Source organism: Impatiens glandulifera, chromosome 7 (assembly GCF_907164915.1).
Source record: "Impatiens glandulifera chromosome 7, dImpGla2.1, whole genome shotgun sequence".
In the NCBI taxonomy this organism is placed as follows: Eukaryota; Viridiplantae; Streptophyta; class Magnoliopsida; order Ericales; family Balsaminaceae; genus Impatiens; species Impatiens glandulifera.
Window position 1 is genome coordinate 36,083,408 of NC_061868.1, and position 20,027 is coordinate 36,103,434.

General features: G+C 26.7%; 1 protein-coding gene across 1 annotated transcript; it reads right to left on the reverse strand.

Moving 5' to 3' along the window:
- Positions 1-2,882: 2,882 nt before the first annotated feature.
- LOC124946182 (leucine-rich repeat extensin-like protein 6) lies at positions 2,883-3,765 on the reverse strand. The gene has a single exon (XM_047486753.1). The coding sequence runs from the start codon at positions 3,586-3,588 to the stop codon at positions 3,163-3,165; it is 426 nt and encodes a 141-aa protein (XP_047342709.1). The 5' UTR covers positions 3,589-3,765; the 3' UTR covers positions 2,883-3,162.
- Positions 3,766-20,027: the final 16,262 nt, after the last annotated feature.

A 20,027-nucleotide genomic window follows, 5' to 3' on the forward strand; every position in this document is an offset into this window, starting at 1 on the left:
AGATGCCATTACCAAAAGATGAATATTAATAAAATTAGAAATATCAATCAAAATTCAATATAACATAGAGTAAGTAAGCGAATAAGATATATATGTATACAACCAAAATTAAAACAAGACAAACCAAGATACCTCTATTTTGACATATTTGTTAAATTTATTTGAATATAATTTTTTAAGTTATTTTTATTACTGTGGTTGAATTTAATATTTAGACACAGTTTTGCAAATTCTTCTTTTTTTGGTTAAAAACATGTATTATAAATATTATATAAGGATTCATATAGCACACTTATAATAGAACTGTTTATTTATGTAGTGGAGACCGATCTATGGAAGAAGATTTGAGACCCTCATTTTTTTTATTGATAACAAGAATTTTGAACATTTATGTTTAGTGTTAATTTTATTTATTTATTTTTTGTTTTGAAAAAAACTTAGTGACATTTAATTAAAAAAATCCAAAAGTAGGAAAATTTGTCAAAATCAAAGCTAGAAAGTCCATGACTTTGATTAAAGGAAGACAAACAACGACTTTAGAGTATCTAATTGGAAACAAGCAAAGATTACAATAACAAACAACACAATCATACCAGACCTACCGTTTTAAAATTATAATTTTATTGTGAGTTTTCTTTTTTATTATCCTGACTCTGCTTTATAATCCCAAACTGCATTTCTCGAATCTTATCGATTGTATTCACATCGTATCCTCACCTGTTTGGCTATAAGTTTTTCTATTAGTGATTGAACGGTTGCTAAAGTGTAAAATTTTGTTATTGTACTTTAAAAAGTATATATTATTTGATTGTTATCATTATTTAGATTTAGTTATTTTTATTATGTATTTGATGTTAGATAATAAATATAAAAATTTATTTGATATATTTTATTATTGATAAATTTTATTTTTAATTATTCAAATAATTAATCTACCAAAAGAACTAATGAATTGAACGAACAAAAATTCCAAATCCATATGAAAACTGACATCTAATTAATGTTATGTTGGTAAGATTCAATATTTTATTTATTAAATAAGATGTTATTGAAAAACTGAAAATATATACATCTAAAAAGAGAAAATAAAATAAAACATACACACAAAAAAAAATCAACGAGAAATACGGGCGTTTATCGGTTCGGTTTTCGAGTTATTCGAGTTTTTCGAATCCTTATTTTCTTTAACCAATTCAAAAATCGAATTGAATTTGAATAAATTATATTAAACCCGAACCGAATTCAATATTTTTTATATTTTATTTCCAAACTAATTCAAATTCAAACCAAAAGTAATTTAATATATAATTATTTAATTATATTTAATAAATTATATAATATATAATTAAAATAAATAATAAAAAACGAATTCGATTTTCAGTTGAGTTTTCGAGTTGAAACCAAAACTCGAAAATCAAACTGAAAATCGTATTACAATTTGAATCAGTTTAGAATTCGATTCAAAAATAAAAAATGTAATTCAAATTCGATAAATTCGTTCAATCGGATATTCGGTTATACTAAATATTGAACATTAACTTGTTTACATTAAAAATATATATGATGGGAAAATATGTTAAATTACTTTTCAAAACAAAAAAAGCTTAACTCTTGAACTTATGTCGTGTTCATTTGAGTTATTAAAATAAAATTAAATATCATTCACTCATTTTCAAATATAACATCACTTAAATCATTAAATAAAATATTAAAACATTTTTATTTTAAATTAATATTTTTTATTATATATATATATTAATATTCTTTAAATAATTTTAGCAAAATTAATTATGACCTTCTCAAAATTATGAACATCATTCTTTTTCTTCTACTTTTTTTAAATAGCCAATCCAAACAAGATTTTGGTCCGCTAAATCAAATCAATTTAGGAATTTTAGAAGCTTCTACCTAAGCCACAACGGTCACCTTGGTTTCAGTGTTTACCTTTACACGTGTCCACATATTAATTGACTTGGATTTTCATCTTTACTGTTCTATAATTAAAATAGTATATAGGTCTCATTAGCTAGGTTTCTCAATTTAAATATTCTTTTATTGAATTATTAGGTTATACCTAATTAGCCAATTATAAGAAGTTTGAATTTCATTAATTTCTAATTACATAAAGTTAGTTAGATAACATTCTTATCAATAAGTCATCTTTTTATATTGATTGAAACTTTGTTTGTAATTTTTATTTAGGCAAATTAAATAAAAAGTTACAAAAAAAAGTTACAAGCAAGTTTAAAAATAAATAAATTATTATTCAAGCATGTGTAAAATATCTAATTTCTAACTAGTGACAAAATCAATTAAAGATAGTGACTAGCTATGGGGCGACTCTTATTATTTTTATATATTGTATATTTGTTGTGAAATTTAGAAAATTAGCATATTAACGTTACACAATAACGATCTACACTTCAATTTAAGAGGTTAGTAAGGAAAACCGGGCTTAAAATATTTATTTTCTAGGTCATAACTTTTGTTTATTGATAATTTGTGTTAATTATTTATTAGCTTGCCATTATCACCAAAAACAAAATTGAATTAGAATTTAGAAGTATATAGAAGATGGGCACATGCAAGTGGTGAGTCAAAAAGACTCAAGCTTTTCAATTTTGGACGGCAACCATGTGGAAGTTTGTGGTAGACAAAAGGTTGCTTTCATTTTATTAATTAAATAACACATTTCATTACTATAATATGTCAAAAGTTGTATACTCTTTATACCTAACTTTTATTCAATATTCTCAATCAAAACCCTCAAAATTAAATTCCACCACCCAATTATTATCCATCAAATAACTTATCATGTAATTACTCTATTAATACAAAATTAAGTATATGTGAGTTATAATCATGTATTACAACAATTTGCCCATGTATTATTCATTATAATTGAAATGAATTTACACTTACAAGAATAGAAGAAAAATACATCGATAATAAGATTTATTAAGATGGATTAAATACATAATAATAATAATAAACCCTAAACAAAGTATTAGTAGTAAAGAGAGAGAGAGAGAGAGAATTATTTTATTGTTTGAATTAGTGCTTAGATCTTCATAGAAGTATCTTGAATTCTTCTCTGTTTTCTCTATAGAATCTGAAAAAGAAAAAAAACCCAACAATTCTTCCAAATTCATCAGAGAAATCTTACCAAAGAAATCCAAGAACAACCAACAATCCAAATCCCATCATAGTGGGTAAATTCCGGCCAGCCCAAGAATTATAATACGCGTCGATCGGATAAAGGTTTCCCGGTGGCCCAGGTACGTAAATATATCCCGGCGATGGAAGAGCTGGAGGTGGAGGGCAGTTTGAGGAAGACGGCGGCGGTTTCTTCGGAGACGGCGGTTTTTTCGGCGGAGGTGGAGGAGGAGGCGGCGATTGGTAGCAGGGATTGTCGGCGCCGCAGGGGGGACAGGATGAACACTTGACGTCGCCGGTATCAGGAGAGGATGTGCCATCGATGAGATTTCTCATGATGGTGGAACAATCAGATGGAATTGATAGAATTCCGATGATGAGAAGAGTGAAAATGGTTTTGTGGGGGTTGAATTTGATGATTGTTGTAGCCATTTTTAGGGTTTAGATTATGATCTTGATCAGATTGGATTGATTGATAATGAGATAAGCTGCATGGGTGGAGAGAGAGAAGAGAGAGAGAGAAAGGAAAAGTGATTTAGGTTCTTAACGAAATGGGATTATACTCTGTTTTTATGGAGATAAGGAGAAATGGAGACAGAGCTAGTGAAGATGACTTCAAATCAAAGAAATATATATATATATTTCATTATTACATAATATGATCGAGAAGGCAGTAGAGACTTTGTGATGAAACAGTTGAAAAAAAAACTATATTAAAATAAATAAGATTAAACAAAGTAGACATTAGAAAATTACTCAAACTAACTCTATTAATTTTTGTAGTTGATGGTGAGAATAAATGTCAAATTTTATATTAAAAACATCTTACATTGAAGTTAGGTAATTAAATGTGTGATTGCCAACTTAATTATTATTATTTTATTTTTTAAAAAACTTTATGTCGAAGAGAGTGATGTTAAAATACAATGACAAAAATATTAAATGTGAAATATAAAAGAAAAAAAATTTAAAAAATTGAAACACTTAACCAAACAAAGCAAAACAAAAATGAAAAAACAACGAGCACGAATATCTTGTAGGAGAGTAATGAGATCACCAGTCGAGTCCACATTTTATCAGAGCTCACCGACAACGTCATGATGATGACATTGTAAAAGTAACTCATCGGTCGTTTATAATTGTCGAAAGTTCTTCGGTTTCTACACAAAAAAATAACGGGGATAAAAGCCCACCAATTTATACCATCCAATTTGGTTGTCTTCACCTAAATCTCTCAACAACTACAGATAGACTTTGACACACCTCTATCGAACCTCAATAAGAGGAGGTGCGGACCGACTCTTCCACCTTATAACACGACATTTACTCGATTCCTCTTTGTAACACGATATTGATTCACCATGATAAATTCTTACAGTTAAATATGTCACCCATTAATATACTTTTATAAATAGCCTTGATACCTCCATGATTGTACTAATTTGCTCCACTAAAAAAAAAAATTTAAAAAGTTAGTTGTGAAGAAGAGTTTCTTCCTTGTATTGTTATTTATACTCATTTATTACAAGTCTTATTTAATCTTTGTAAATTTTTTTAAGTAAAAAACAAATATTGGGTACAAGGGCTAAGGTTGGATCTTCAAAATTTGAAAGAAAAAAAATTATTGATATCTTTAAATTTAGTGCAAGGTTCCAAACATGACGACATCTTCTTCCTTGTCTTTATTGGGGCACCGTTTTTTTAAGGATTATTTAATTTTTTTTGTATAGAAATTACACACTTTGTCAAAAAAAAGTAAATTGATCACATCATGTAAAATTAAATTATTTGCTAATTAATATAAATATAAATATAATTCATATATATTTTTTTTAAAATAAACTTTATTTAGAACTGGAAGTAAAATGAAAAGTCAAAACATTAATGGTTGAACTATTTGGACGGTGACACAATAATATTGGTTATAGTATTATTTTTGTGTTCACAATTCAAACTTTATTCAATTACTTAAATGACGGAGCAAGTAATTAGTGTACATATTATAATTTATACCCACAATGAAATGACATATTGGATTGACTATGGAATAGATAAAATAAGGGATATACAATTATGATATATATAATTGATGATCCATCTTAAACCTATGTATAAAAACATGTCAAGAAACTGAGTCTAGAAATATTTTTTGAATTGGCTAATATACACATTTAATGTTTGGTGAATATTAATTTGTCAAGTGTTATATATAAAACAATTTTAGAAATTAAATTATAAATATAAAAAATATTATAATAATAATATTTAATATTTCTAATAATACTGTTATAATACTAATAAAATATATAAATATATTATAAAAAAATAATTATAGAAATTAAATTATAAATACAAAAAATAGTTATATAACTAATAATATTGTTATAATACTAATATATTATATAATATACATATTCATACATTATAAATATATATATACATTATAAATATATATTATATATGAGTAGTATGATCAAGTTGGGAGTTACTTTTTTATAGTACGAGTATGAGGAGAATCTTATGGAAGCGTTTTTTTAGAATATTTATGTTGTTTGTTGAAAATTCGGATCTTCTTTTGAAGCTTAGAGTCCAGTTTAAGACGATCTACGTTCTCTATGTCTCACTTATTGATTAAACATGACACAATTTTGACACAATTTAAGCTATTGAGAAGAATGTCAAACACCTTAATGATATCATTTGGTTAGTTGGCACGTGTTCTGCGTGTTACTTTGGGTAATCTCAAAATATTTTTCTTTTAATTTAGTATCGTCTAAAACAAAGATTAGATTGACATGTATTTTAAAATTTAAAATTTGAGTTTTGTTGTCTACGTATCTCGGACTCCCCTTATGTGCTAGATCCAATCATCAGTAATTTGATTTATGTGATCGTTTGGTCTTTATCAAGAGCGATCTTGCTTCCATGTCACCTACATGTTGTTTCTATTTGTCCTCCTAGAGTATGTGGTCGTGAAGTTGGAGAAAACTATGTGTAAATTATTATGGGGATCGTCTGATTCCTCATTTTTTTTCAATTAGTGAGTTGGGATAATGTTAAATTAATAAAAGTGAAGTCGGTATGGACATCCACGATCTTATGATTTCAATAAATCTTTATTATCCAAATTGTGTAGTAGATTTGCGTCTGAACAAGAGAGTATTTGTACTAAAATATTGATTAAATATAAGTATGTTCATGATAAGTTTGGTTGGTTCACCAAGTAATCTTATAGCCTCGTGGAATGCAACATTTGAGGTGGTATATCTGTTATGTGGAAGGTCTATTGGGAGTATTCAATTTTATTGTGAGTGATAGACATTTATTAGTTTTTGGGATGACACTTGATGTGTGTTAAATGTTTGGAGAATGATTTCCCCAATTTACTTCTATTTCAAGTAGAGATGCATCATTAAAAGATATTTTTGACATTTAGTCCAGTGATTTTACTAACTGTGCTCATTAGATTTAGAAGAATATTGAAAATAGAGAAAAAAATATCCCATGATAGACTATTGTTCATGATTATAAATAAGGGGTTAAACATGACTTCTTGGATTTCATGTGGTGACATGATTTGGATACCTTTTTGTTACACTTTGTTTAATAAAGTCAAGTCGATTGAGCTTTGTTGAAAAAATGTGAGAGTCTAAGATGTCTATCAATCTCATTTTTAGTTAGAATGTTATCCACGACGAAATTCTCACTAATGATAGATGTATGCAAAAAATCATAATTATTGTGAGTTGTTATCGTATGTGTTACAAAAGGGTGAAGACGACTTTCTATCTTATTTTACATTTTCACGTTGTGGCAAGTAATTGGAATTTTTTTTTTTTAGAATTTGACCGGAATCCAATGGGTTATGCCGGAGACTATAAATGACTATTGGAAGACATAAATTGTGGCGGCTAAAAGAGCGAGACTTACAAGATAGATCTATACGAGGGGGAAGCGATATAAGAGCCTTACCCTTAGACTCAGGAACATTAGGGGGGCAAGCATAATAGGGAGGAAATAAAGAAGCAGTTAAATCAGAGGTAAGCTCCAAGAGGCCTTCTTCCACCTCTGGATCCAGACAAGTCGAAAGCCCATCTGTTTCTTCTTCTGCAGCGAACCAATACGAGGAGGCGCAGTCGCCATAGCTGCTGGTAGCGCTAGTTACAGGCAGAGATCAAGGCGCTATCCTATACTTCTTGATCAGGCTCCTCTTCGGCAACCATGAAATTCGATAATTTTCTGGTGAGCTATCTGGTTAGAAAGAAACCGGATTACATTTAAGAAATAAATCAGGTCAGTAATGATCATTCAAATTTCATTATCATAACGATGTCGTAGATTAGATTCGAAAAACATGTTAATTCGTTTGAGAACCTCATCGCTCTTCTTAAGTATATTCGAGTCAGTTAATTGTACTTTTTATTTCTATTCTTTAATTTTTCTTTTTTATTTTGAACTTCTTTTTTTATGTTATGTTTTTAAAATGTTGATAATATATTTTTAAAGCCAAAATTCGGGACTAGTGTTGTAATCCTCTAAAATAAGGATATCCATAAAAGTATGCTAGTAACTAATTAAGTAGATGCAACATAAGAATGTCACAAATTAGAGGGTGAAATATTGTTAACATCAATTCAATTGTGCGATAAAAAAAGACTATTGTTTCACGAGAACGATATTCCTACAAAAGTTGACGTTTCAACAAAGAAGGTGAGAAGAGACTAAGTGACAAATGATATTCTTAACGAAACGACCAACTACAAGATACTAAATTTAGATAAAGAGTGTTGTGATATAAAAAGGAACAACATCTAAAATATAACTCGGAAACTATATTAGAAAAAGGAAATAACAAAACAAATTATACAAAATATAGATACTAGAGGTAATGCAAGAATGCCTATCTAGGCTTCATTTTTTTTAACACATAGAGACAACTGGACAATAACTACTATACCAATAACAAAAGCATAAGAATATTGTGAATTATTAGTGTTTTCAATAACAAAATATCTAAATTTGATATACCGTGTTAGAATTAAGAAAAGAAAAAAAAAGTGTATCAATGTTCTCCTTCATTGATTAGATTAATATATTTTATAGATATTTAATTATTCATATAACTAAATGAGAATAAAAACAGAAGAATGAACCTATAATATATATTATCATTAAAGTATAAGGGGATAGAGATATTAAGATCACTCGTTTCCAAATTCATCACATCCTTACTTACTCTCTAAAGTAGGAGGGATAGGGATGTAAGTAAGTTGTTACTATTTAGAAATAGAGAGAAATTAAATTTAGAGCTTATTAATAAATATAAGTATTTCAATCAAATAATTAAATTATTAAAGAAATGAATTCACAAATATATTTGTTAGTGGACGAGGGAATCATATTCTTTGGTTCCTTAGAATAATATGCGACAACCTAACAACACTTGTTTGTGACTAGGACATGTTTCTTATAAGGAAAGAAAATCAATTCATTATTGCTACTTTGCTCCCATTTTATATATAATGTCATTTTTTTTTTGGTGAATTTTAATGAGTTTTATAAAAAAAAAATTATTTAAAATTCAAATGTTTAAATATAGAGAGACTGAAAATAAGTTGAAGTGATTACTTTGTTGAGATTAAACATTTTGGAGGCGTTAATTGCAAATATGTGTCTGTGAGGAAGAAATGCTTTATTTAAATCTTTCTTTCAACGATTTCCAACAATTCCTCTTGATATTTAGGAATTGGTAATGGTGTCACAAACAGCTAAGTTGGTAATGGTACTCACATTTATTTCTGTAATATGGGTTATGCTAAGAACATGAGATTAGGGTCTAAGAAAATTTACACTATTGATTTTGGTATATTGGTGAGTTCGATTTAATCGGTTCGATCAGTTTACACTAGATAATATAATTATATCTAAAATATTTCTTGAAAAACAAATATAATTGTATATTTTTTTTTGAGTATATTATAGTTTAATGATTCAAAATTTAATTATTAAAATAAATGTTTAAGTATTAAGTATACATTTTTTTTAATGTAAAAATATAATGAAAATGATGAGACTCCTTGGTTACATCTACAACCGAAATGGAAACCTAGTGTTTCATGGTTCAAAAATGCGGAATCTAACACAACACACATAACATAAGTGAAAATAAAAAAATGATAAATTAAACATTAATTAAGAATAAAAGTACAAACACGGTCACCCAACATATATATTATTGAGTTTATAGATCTATGAAGAAGATGATTAACACTACGATCAAATATATCGATATCAGAAAACGTCATAATATGGGTATTATGAAAAATATGTATCGAACGATTACGATCATTGAAAATTCGACGGTTAATTTATCAAAAAATAATCGATATAATTATCTAAAAATCTTATCGGCTGTTTCAATTCAAATTTCTCAGTAACTAAATAAGAACTCAGACAATTAGAGTCAATCCTAGGATAAGGCCAGCTAGGCGGCCGCTCCCACAACGGCACAAAAAATCATAAATATATAAAATAATAGCATTGGCTATATTTGATCCTAATTCGTTATATTTGATAACATGTCATGGATTATTATATTTATTTAATAATATATAAAATATGATTATTTTAATTAAAAAATAAGAATTTTATTTTCGTTTAAGATACCTCAATCCTTAGGATTGATACTGCATGTATCACTTAGTAAATCACAATTATACTCAATAAGAGACTATATATATCAACCACCGTTGAGTAGTCAATTTCACTTTCATATAGAACATGGTATCAACTCTAAGTTGTAACCAAATTATGAATAATTTTTAAATTTTAATCATTATTTGTCCATTTATCCGGTTTAACAATTTCATAAATCGTTGATCATTCGTTTTGGTCGATTCTTTTAGTTTTTAGTTCGATTTATACAGGTTCGAATTAATTTAAGCATGTGTTTGGTTTTAATGTTTAAAAAAAAAATCAATCCACAATAAACGATGAGGTGCCTCTATTGTTTAGGTCCACCGATAGGGAGTCAAAAGAAGTTGGATTTTACAAGAATATGCATTAGCCCTTCACCTCACATCATCCATCTAATACCACCTATAGTCTTTTATTATTAATAAATTTAGTTTATCCTTTCTAAATTAGTCACAGCAATCAAGATAATGGGTAATAATACTCCTTTTTATATCTCTAATATTGGTTATGCTATCATTCTAGCTATAAATAAGGATGGTTCATTGTATATATTTAAAAAAAAAAATTAAGTTATGTTTCTCCTTTAGAGTGCGACTAATCTCACGGGTTAAGCACATACCTCGCAAACACACTTTATCATTTAACCAGGTCAGACGCAAAACTTGTCGCCTGACAGGTTTGAAGAGGCGGAAGATATCTACATCTTGTTTACCATTAGCCTAAAAGAGGGGATCGTTGCATAATATTTACATGCACCTTATTGATGGTGTAAACAGTTCAGTTCGTTTTGTTAGAGTTGGTTTGAAAAAATTTAAACAGTCAATTTCAATTTATTGGAACGTGAGATTTGATCAGTTAGAAGATCATTTCAATCGCGTTTATCTGTTCGCTCAAAAATATTGCTATATAATATGATTATACTTTTTAAGCAAATATCAACTAGGTGTATTTTTACTTTAAAAAATAAATAATAATTATGGGTATGGTAGTTGAAATATTAATTATTAAGAAATATTAGGTAATCAATTATAAATTTTAACCAAATTTGGTATCTTTTTACAATTTTAATAATGATTGATTAGGTAGTTCGTTTGATCGGTACAGTCGTCTTCAGTTTGATTTAAACCGGTTTGGTTCAGTTTAGACGGTTGGGTTGATTTTATTAAGAAAAACAACCTAAAAAGAGAAGAAAAAAAAGGAAAGATAAAAAAATAACCTAAAAAAAAGCAACATGATGATTACTATAAATGGCTAATACTTGAATTGTTAGTATGAATAAATTTTTTAATCTGTATCTAATTCATTTCAGGATTATCAATTTTTTTAAAGAGATTCATTTTAAATTCTTATCTATGAAAATTGACAAATCATATTTTAAAATGAATCCAATATGAGCACAAGTTTGCATTTATATATAACTTTTAAACCCAACAAAGAGATGGAGTGAGACCTTCAATGGGCCTTGTTTTATCTTAAATTATTTGAAAAGAAAACTTATATATCTAAACGTGAATTATTTAAATAAAATGATTAAAAATAATATTTATATTAAAAAAATATTTTATCATATAAATTGATGATTTAAATAAATAATAATGTTGGATATATTGATGGATTATTTGAAAGTCATCTCGAATTATCAATTAAATGTTTTTTTTTTATATAATTTGATGTAAATCGAATTAATGTATTATAATATATGTCATAACTTATATTATTATTCCACAGTACATATAATATTAGTGCTAAGGTAGATAAATGAAATGTCAAATTTTTTCAAAATAAAAGTTCAAATTCATATCATATAATCTATTTTTTTGTACCGTACCTACAAAAGAAAAATCGTTTAAACATATAATAAAGTATAATTTATTAAAGTTAAAATACTAAAAAAATGAGAAGAAAACAAATAAAGATATAGTATACCAAGATAAAAATAAAAAACTTAAATGAGAAGTAATAAAATTTATGAGCTTTTCACAGTAAATTTGTACCTTTTAAAAGTTTTTTTTTTATAATTTAATCATAATCAAATCAAACATCATCACATAATCTCTCCCATTCATCAAATTATTTAATTTATTAATAAAATTACTAAAAATATCTTTAATTTTCTTAAAAAAATATATTATAAATATAAACTAATATCCTTTTTAAAATATTTTTTATATAAAAAAAAAATATTCTCCTAAAAATCACCACTAATAAATATTTTTTAAATAAATTAAAGTTAATTTAAATAAACTTTAACCGAAAAAATTTCCAATTTTCTTTGTTTATGTCAAAAACCCATCATACATATACTAAAACTTAACTAATTTGATATGGAATTATAACTGGACCAGGCCATCTTTGGTATTAATGCAAATAGTGCTTCAAAATCCTCAAGCCCGCAGTTGGTTTGTTTATTTTTATTTTGCTTAATATTAATAATAATAATAATAATAATAATAATAATAATAATAAAAAAAAGATATGCCACTAAGAACTATGGGTAAGTTCGACTTCCTGTGACAATTAGCCAACTTCTTGTTTTGTATTTTCACTTCTATTTCAAAACCATGGTGCATTTATCATTGTTGGTGAATTGTGAACCTAGTGTTATTATTTCTAAAGAGTAAAACAATTTCATTGATATATTATTGGTGTGAAGATCACAAAACTTATAATGAAAACTAAATAAAGTATATCATAAACTATTAGGTTACATTCAGGGAGGGACCTAGAATTCGGTGGTGGGTGGGCTTAAATATTTTTTAGGGTGGGCTAAAGTAAATTTTTTTTTTTAAATAAAACGGGTAAATAAAAGTAAGTTTTACCATTTTTTAATAATTAAATAAATAAAATAGTGAATTTTTTGAATTTTTTAATAATTAAGGGGTAATGTCACATTTTAATCGTAAAAAAAAAAATCGGGGTGGACTTCAGCCCAACCGAGCCCCCTACATAGATTCGTCCCTGGTTACATCTCAGAAAACATCATGCCAAATAATTCACAACAAAAACATGAACATCAATTATATATTGTTTCTATTTCTACTATTTATGAATGTTATGTACATTAATGAAACTATTTATTTTATTAAAAAAAAACTTATATTAATATTGCATGTGACATGTATCAAACTTCAAAACAATTCTATTATTAATTTTAAACAAAAAACACTAACTTTTTAGCTAGGTTCCAATGCTTATTAATAATACCCTTTACAACAAAGTTTGTTTTCCTAAGTGATGTTTACATCATTAGTCCTAAGAAATAAAGATATTGATGCAATTATTACAAAATTTGCAAATCTTGATCAACTTTCTTTTTAATGTGTTTTCTAATAAATGGAGGATTTGAATCTAAAGGATTGACATCTTTTAATACTTTTATTTGTCTTGGAATAATTTAAGTTGTTCCAATAAGTGGCCCCATTTTGATTAACAACATTAATATAGCCTTAATAATTTTATTGAAAATGTTGGTCACATCCATCCCTTTTAAGATCAAGAAATATCTTTTTTTTTCATGAGATACTTTGAATAACAAGATTTAATTTGAATTAGAAGAAAACTAATTCAGATTGCCTACTGGATTACAAGATGGACCAGGAATGGTCTTGTTATTAAAAGTATTCTTGAATGCTTCTTTTGGAAATGGAACACTAATTTAAATTTCTTAAGAATTAATTTTTATTCATCTTCTTCTAAGACTTTTTGAATTAATCACAATTCTATTGTTTTTTGGCTTGTTTTTCCGGTTCTTTGTATGGTTTTTAAAATATTTGTAATTTTTTTTATCGTTGGGATTAAAATCATTTTAATATGTGGAACATATTTCGTTTAATTTTTTGACTTCGTTGGTTTTGTTATGCATTATCTCATTCAAACTAATAACTATACTTATTTTTTCAAATAAAAGTTATATATATATATATATGATTTTTTAAATGTTATTTTGACGGAAAATAAAAGTTTGGAATCAGTGATATCGGTTTGTTGCATTGTGCATCTCTTTTATGAATTTCGTAAAATTTAGACGGGTTTCTCTGAATTGACCTCATAAACAGGAATTTGAGAACCTTGGTTATTTTATGATTTTTCTTTTTTGGTTGGCTGAATTTTTTGATTCTTGAATTATTGTGCTTGTTTGAATAAAATGAAATCCTATTCAAATAAAATATATTATTATTGAAAAAAGAAATGGGATTTCTACATTAGAATTATAATTTGTATACATTTGAATTGGGGGTACAACCATCCTCTAAAAAAAGCACTTTCCAAATGAATTCGCTTGTTTTTGAAAGTTGAATTAATTTGAAAACTTTTAAATTAAATAATATTACTACAATCATTATATTAGATAAGAAAAATTCTAAATTCTAAATATCTCAATAAATCAAACATTATTTTTTCTATTCTTTTATTAATTACTTCTCTTAATAATTTATTAATTAAAATATTAAAATACCTTTTATTTTATAATTATATATTAACATTCAAATACACCTAGCTATACCTAACAAGCCATAGTTTCTTCATTTTTTTATGATGTTTATTTTTAAATAGTATACTCAATAATTATGAATAAACTTTGTATCATTGGTATGACCTTTCCAAATTAACTTGATTTTGAAAATCGATCTAAATTTTTTACATAAAGCAAGAAGTTATGTGTCACACTTTTATTGATTCTAATTTATATTTTATTCCTTTTAATTTTATGGGGTAAGAATCTAATATTATTATTATACTTTTTTCATATCTATAAATTATTATATTTAATATATAACTATTTAAAAATAGTGTTAATTAAATATCAATTTTAATACTATTATAAATATTTTTTAAATGTCTATTCATACATATTTAAAATAAATGTATTTATATATGTAAATAAATATTATGAATATATGATCCAAATAAATATATAATATCTATAGTGTATATATATTAATGTAGTTTAAAATTTCTCTCCACAATCTCATACAATGCAAGTGTAGTACAACTTAACAAGGTTTAATAATTTTTTTTATCTTTAATTTAAAAAAATTTAAGTAACTCTCAATATTTTGTTTAAAATGATATAATATTAATATATTTTAAATTTTTTAATGGTATTATTAATAAAGTTTTAAGTATTATAATACTAATTAATTAGATGATAGTTTCTTCTAACCTAATTAGATAGGTTTGGTATGAAATTGAATTAGAATTTTATTTTCTAAGATATTTACATGGTGAATATATTATAAATAAATATTTAAATAGAACAACAAAATTTGAAGAAAATAAAAAATAGACTATGAAAGAAAGAAAAAAAGTGAAAGAATTCAGAACATAAATACCAAGGAAATGAGTTCTGAAAGGGTACATAATGAATATACAATCTAAAATATGTCATGGAAAGAAAGAATAAGGATGTACGAAAATACTTAAATTTAAAAAGCATTTAGATGAATATATGATATTGTTCAGTTTCGAGTTATTCAAATAAATTAACAAAATTAAACATTACTTTAATTTCTCCTTCATTTATCAAATCAATCAATTTATTAACCAAAATACTAAAATACCCTTTATTTTAAATTATTATTTTTTATTATATATATATATTAATACATTTTAAGTCTTTTTACCAAAAAATAATCCTCACATCCTCAAAATCATCACCAATAGTTTTTTTTCCCTTTTTAGATTATTTCAATAACCCTAACCGAACAAAGCCTAAATTGAGTGTTACCCAAACAATAGAACGATCAAAATTAGTTGGTTCTCAAATTTTTAAAAGGGCAATTAGATTTTAGATAGATTGAAAAAAATATGTTATAAATAAATTTCATAAGTAACTTTGTTTCTTAAAAGTTTTCTATGATTTTCTTTAGAAAGTCTCTTAATGGCCACTAAGAGCTAGGATAAGGGAGTGTTTTTTTTAGGTTTTTCCTAAATAAACTTGTTTGATAGAAAATTTATTAAAAAAAAAACAGTTTGTTGGTTAATATATAAAAACACTCTTATATATTTTTGTTGCATCTTCTTTAAGAAAATGGCAAATAACTTGATAATTTAATTTGTAATTTAAAAGATAAAAAAAGATTTGATAGATTAAGTGATTGTTAAGCTGTAATTAAATTTTTTTGAAAACCTAAAACTTGAATATCAAACAAGCTCTAAGTCTCACTATCTTCGCGACCTTAATCCACAACTCTCTAAGGGGTCGGCAATATATTTAAGCATAAGGGGTCGGCAATATATTTAAGCATAACTCAACATATCGCAATCTAACCACATAATATTATAAATTATTGTACAATGAAGCGAGAAATTAAAACATGATTTTGTTTAGTATAGGAAGTTAATATGACCACAAAGTTATTTGGGGTAAACACCCATCCGAAAAAGTAAGGTCAATAGTTCAATATTTAGATAGTAACTTTTAGCAACAAAATGAATTTGAACCCAACTAGTGCTCTCCGAACCAAACTAGATGACCTCAAAGTATGAACTTCACCTCAACTAAGACTAACACGTTGTAAATGAGTAATAATAATTAGTTTTATTAAAATGACAAAATATCAATGGGCTTAGGTCTTGTTTGGATTAGGGTTTTTCAAAAAACTTGATATATTTAAAATGTAATGATTTGTAATAATTTTGAAAAGTTGGAGATTTTTTTTGGTAAAAATATAATTAAAAGATATTAAATATAATGATAATATAAAAAATAATAATTTAAAATAAAATATATTTATATTTATAAATTTAGTAAGTTGTTGGATGAAAAAAAAGTGAAATAATATTTTTGAATTGAAATATTTAAATAAGTGAAACCGAATGCATGAGGTTTATTTTCTTTAAAATGATGTCTCTTCAAAAAAAAAATTGTGTATCTTCATATCCATCACAATTCTGTGCATTTTTTTCTTCAAAATGTCAAATCAATAGTGTACTTTTCAAATACCTATCTATTATTTTTTAGTAGAAAATTTGTGGAGGCATAATATATATTTAGCCCTTCTTATATGTGACCTTTCTTCTTTCTTTATTTCTTTCAACAATTATATGTGACCTTTCGAAATTTATTATTTTCCTTCTATGTTTTTGTTTTTTTTTGAAAAATGACTTAGCGTCATTTTATTAAAATTCCTAAAAATGGGAAAAAAATCCACGAGTTTAAGAAATCATTCTAGACAGGCCTAAAATGATTTTGAAGTCGTAACATTCTGAATAAAACCTAAAAACGTAAATGAATTATCTGATTACAATGCTTTCAATTCTAGTGAGTTTAAAAAACGGTAAATTCCAGTTCCTACAGATATTCCAGTTCTGCTCCGTGCTTGGATTTCTTGTCCATGTTTCCACGAGGACGCTACAATCCGATACAATATCTTTCCATAACTCTTCAACGCTCATGCAGGTTCTGCCATATACCCTTCCATTCTGTTCTTGCCAAATGTTATACATCACTGCTCCAAAGCCGCACTTGAACACGCTTGTTGCAAATCTATTTCCCTTGGCTTTGAGTAGTGCTGCATCTTTGATTTCATTCCATTCGCTCGGGAAACTGATCAGTTCCATGCTTTTATAGAACCTGTCCCAAAGCTCCGAAACAATACAGCAACTCCTGAATATGTGATCTATGGTTTCTTCATTTCCTCTACATAGAAGACAACTCGCGTCCGGGATGCTCATATACTTGCTAATACGATCACGAATGCTGAGTCTTTCTCAGAAGGCGAGACATAGGATGAACTGGTGTCTAGGGATAATCTTCGTAGACCATACAAAAGGAGCTCATTCTACTTTCTGCGCTTTTTCCCGGGTTACCTCCCATATTTTATTCGATACCAGCTTCCCATTGTCCTCTGTTTTTCATTCATGAATATCTGATCTGTCATGTAGTTGTATGTTACTTATATGATCAAGTATCTTCTGTCCTTCTGGATTTCTTCTTAGAAGTGAGTCTCAATTCCTTCTATGTTTAACTTTCACTATTGTGCATATTTGACCATTAACTTTGTTATCTTAAGTATCAACTTTCCTTATGAAAACACTTATTATTTTAATTTTTTCATTCGAATTTAGAAACTTTTACATAGTCTTGTCTTTACACACTTTAGGAATGAATTAAATATTTTAGTTTGTTTAAAGTGTATTTTTGTTCAAATGGTGAAGACAATTACATTCTCCAAAAAAAATCTAAATAAATTTTGTATGAGAATTACAAATGGTGAAGACAATTATACATTCTCCATGAGGTCTTATGAGAAAAAAAGGCATAATCTCCTTATTCTTCAGTTGCTCGATGATGACCGCGACAATCCTAACAACTAAAATAATCAAATATTATTATAAAGTGGGGAAACTCTTCGTCTTCAAATCTTAACGATATTAAATTGAAACAAAATTTATGATCGGATAAACCTATCTATAATGTATTCATATTTCCCACTCAATCCAAGTTTAAAAATAATGGCATGTTTAATTAGTTTTTCAAATCAAGATATAAGATATGAAAATTATGTATAATGGATGAATTAGGATTTAGGTAAACATTTTTTCCATGGTTTAGCTAGTGAGCAAATTTGGATGTTAGTACAATGTTATATTGATGTAAGCCTAACTCAATTATGAAGTCAAAAGATGAATATAAGTGATTAACTCTTAAAAAAACAATCTATATATTTATAATGATGCTTAATTTTTAAAGTGTTCGGATTGTCGGGTCGAGAACTATGGTTAATTTGGATATATGTGAGAGTAAATGGATACTTGGGTCGGATTGTGGGTTGACCCGCCCATAAACTTAAAACGGTTAAAAATAAAATTAAAAATGCTACAGGTATGGTTCGAACTTGCAACCTAACAAAACAAATACAACCTTTTAACCAGCTAGGCTAATAACACTTTATATTTTAAATTCAACCCAAAATTTGATAAACTTGTGACAGTTTAACAATATAAATTCAACTTTTTAACTAACTAATCTATATATATATATAATGATGCTTAATTTTTAAAGTGTTCGGATTGCCGAATCGAGAGTTGTGGTTAATTTGGATATATGTGAGAGTAAATGGATACTTGAGTCGGATTGTGGGTTGAACCCCGCCCATAAACTTAAAACGCTTAAAAATAAAATTAAAAATGCTATAGGTATGGTTTGAACTTGCAATCTAACAAAAAAAAGTATAACTTTTTAACCAACTAAGCTAATAACACTTTATATTTTAAATTCAACCCAAAATTTGATAAACGTGTGACATTTTAACAATATAAGTTCAACTTTTTAACTAACTAATCTATATATATATATAATAATGATGCTTAATTTTTAAAATGTCCGGATTGCCGGGTCGAGAGCTGTGGTTAATTTGGATATATGTGAGGGTAAATGGATACTTGGGTCAGATTGTGGTTTGACCCGCCCATAAATTTAAAACGGTTAAAAATAAAATTAAAAATGCTATAGGTATGGTTTAAATTTGCAACCTAACAAAACAAGTACAACCTTTTAACCAACTAGGCTAATAACACTTTGTATTTTAAATTCAACCCAAAATTTGATAAACGCGTGACATTTTAACAATATAAGTTCAACTTTTTAACTAACTAATCTATATATATATATATATATAATGATGCTTAATTTTTAAAGTGTCCGGATTGCCGGGTCGAGAGTTGTAATTAATTTGGATATATGTGAGAGTAAATGGATACTTGAGTCGGATTTTGGGTTGACCCGCCCATAAAAATTTTACCGTAATATTTTTTTCACGGTTATTTATATTATTACTCGTGCAAATGCACGTGATATATGCTAGTTTATATGAAAATGGTAAGTTCAAAATTACTTTTTTACACATAGATAAATTAAGTCTTGGTTAAAAAATATTATCAATCTTTAATTTCAACAAATGAATAGATTGCCTTGTGACATGTTCTAAAATAATGCTTTTTTAAAAATTTCTTCACTGGCTTTTCATTAATTCCATTAGTCGTTTGGAAGTTTATTGGTGTCTTTATGCTCATGATAGAATTGATTGAAGTGGAATACAGGTTTATTGATGAACCATGAAATATTTATTAAATGAAATGATACTACAAGTTATTATCCGCCTAATTAATAAATTCGAACGACAAAATAATTTAAACGGGACATCACCATTACAACAATGACACATTTTAAC

What these genes read in the sequence shown, in the direction of transcription:
- LOC124946182 (XM_047486753.1), bottom strand. Translation starts at nt 3,588, where the DNA reads ATGGCTACAACAATCATCAAATTCAACCCCCACAAAACCATTTTCACT.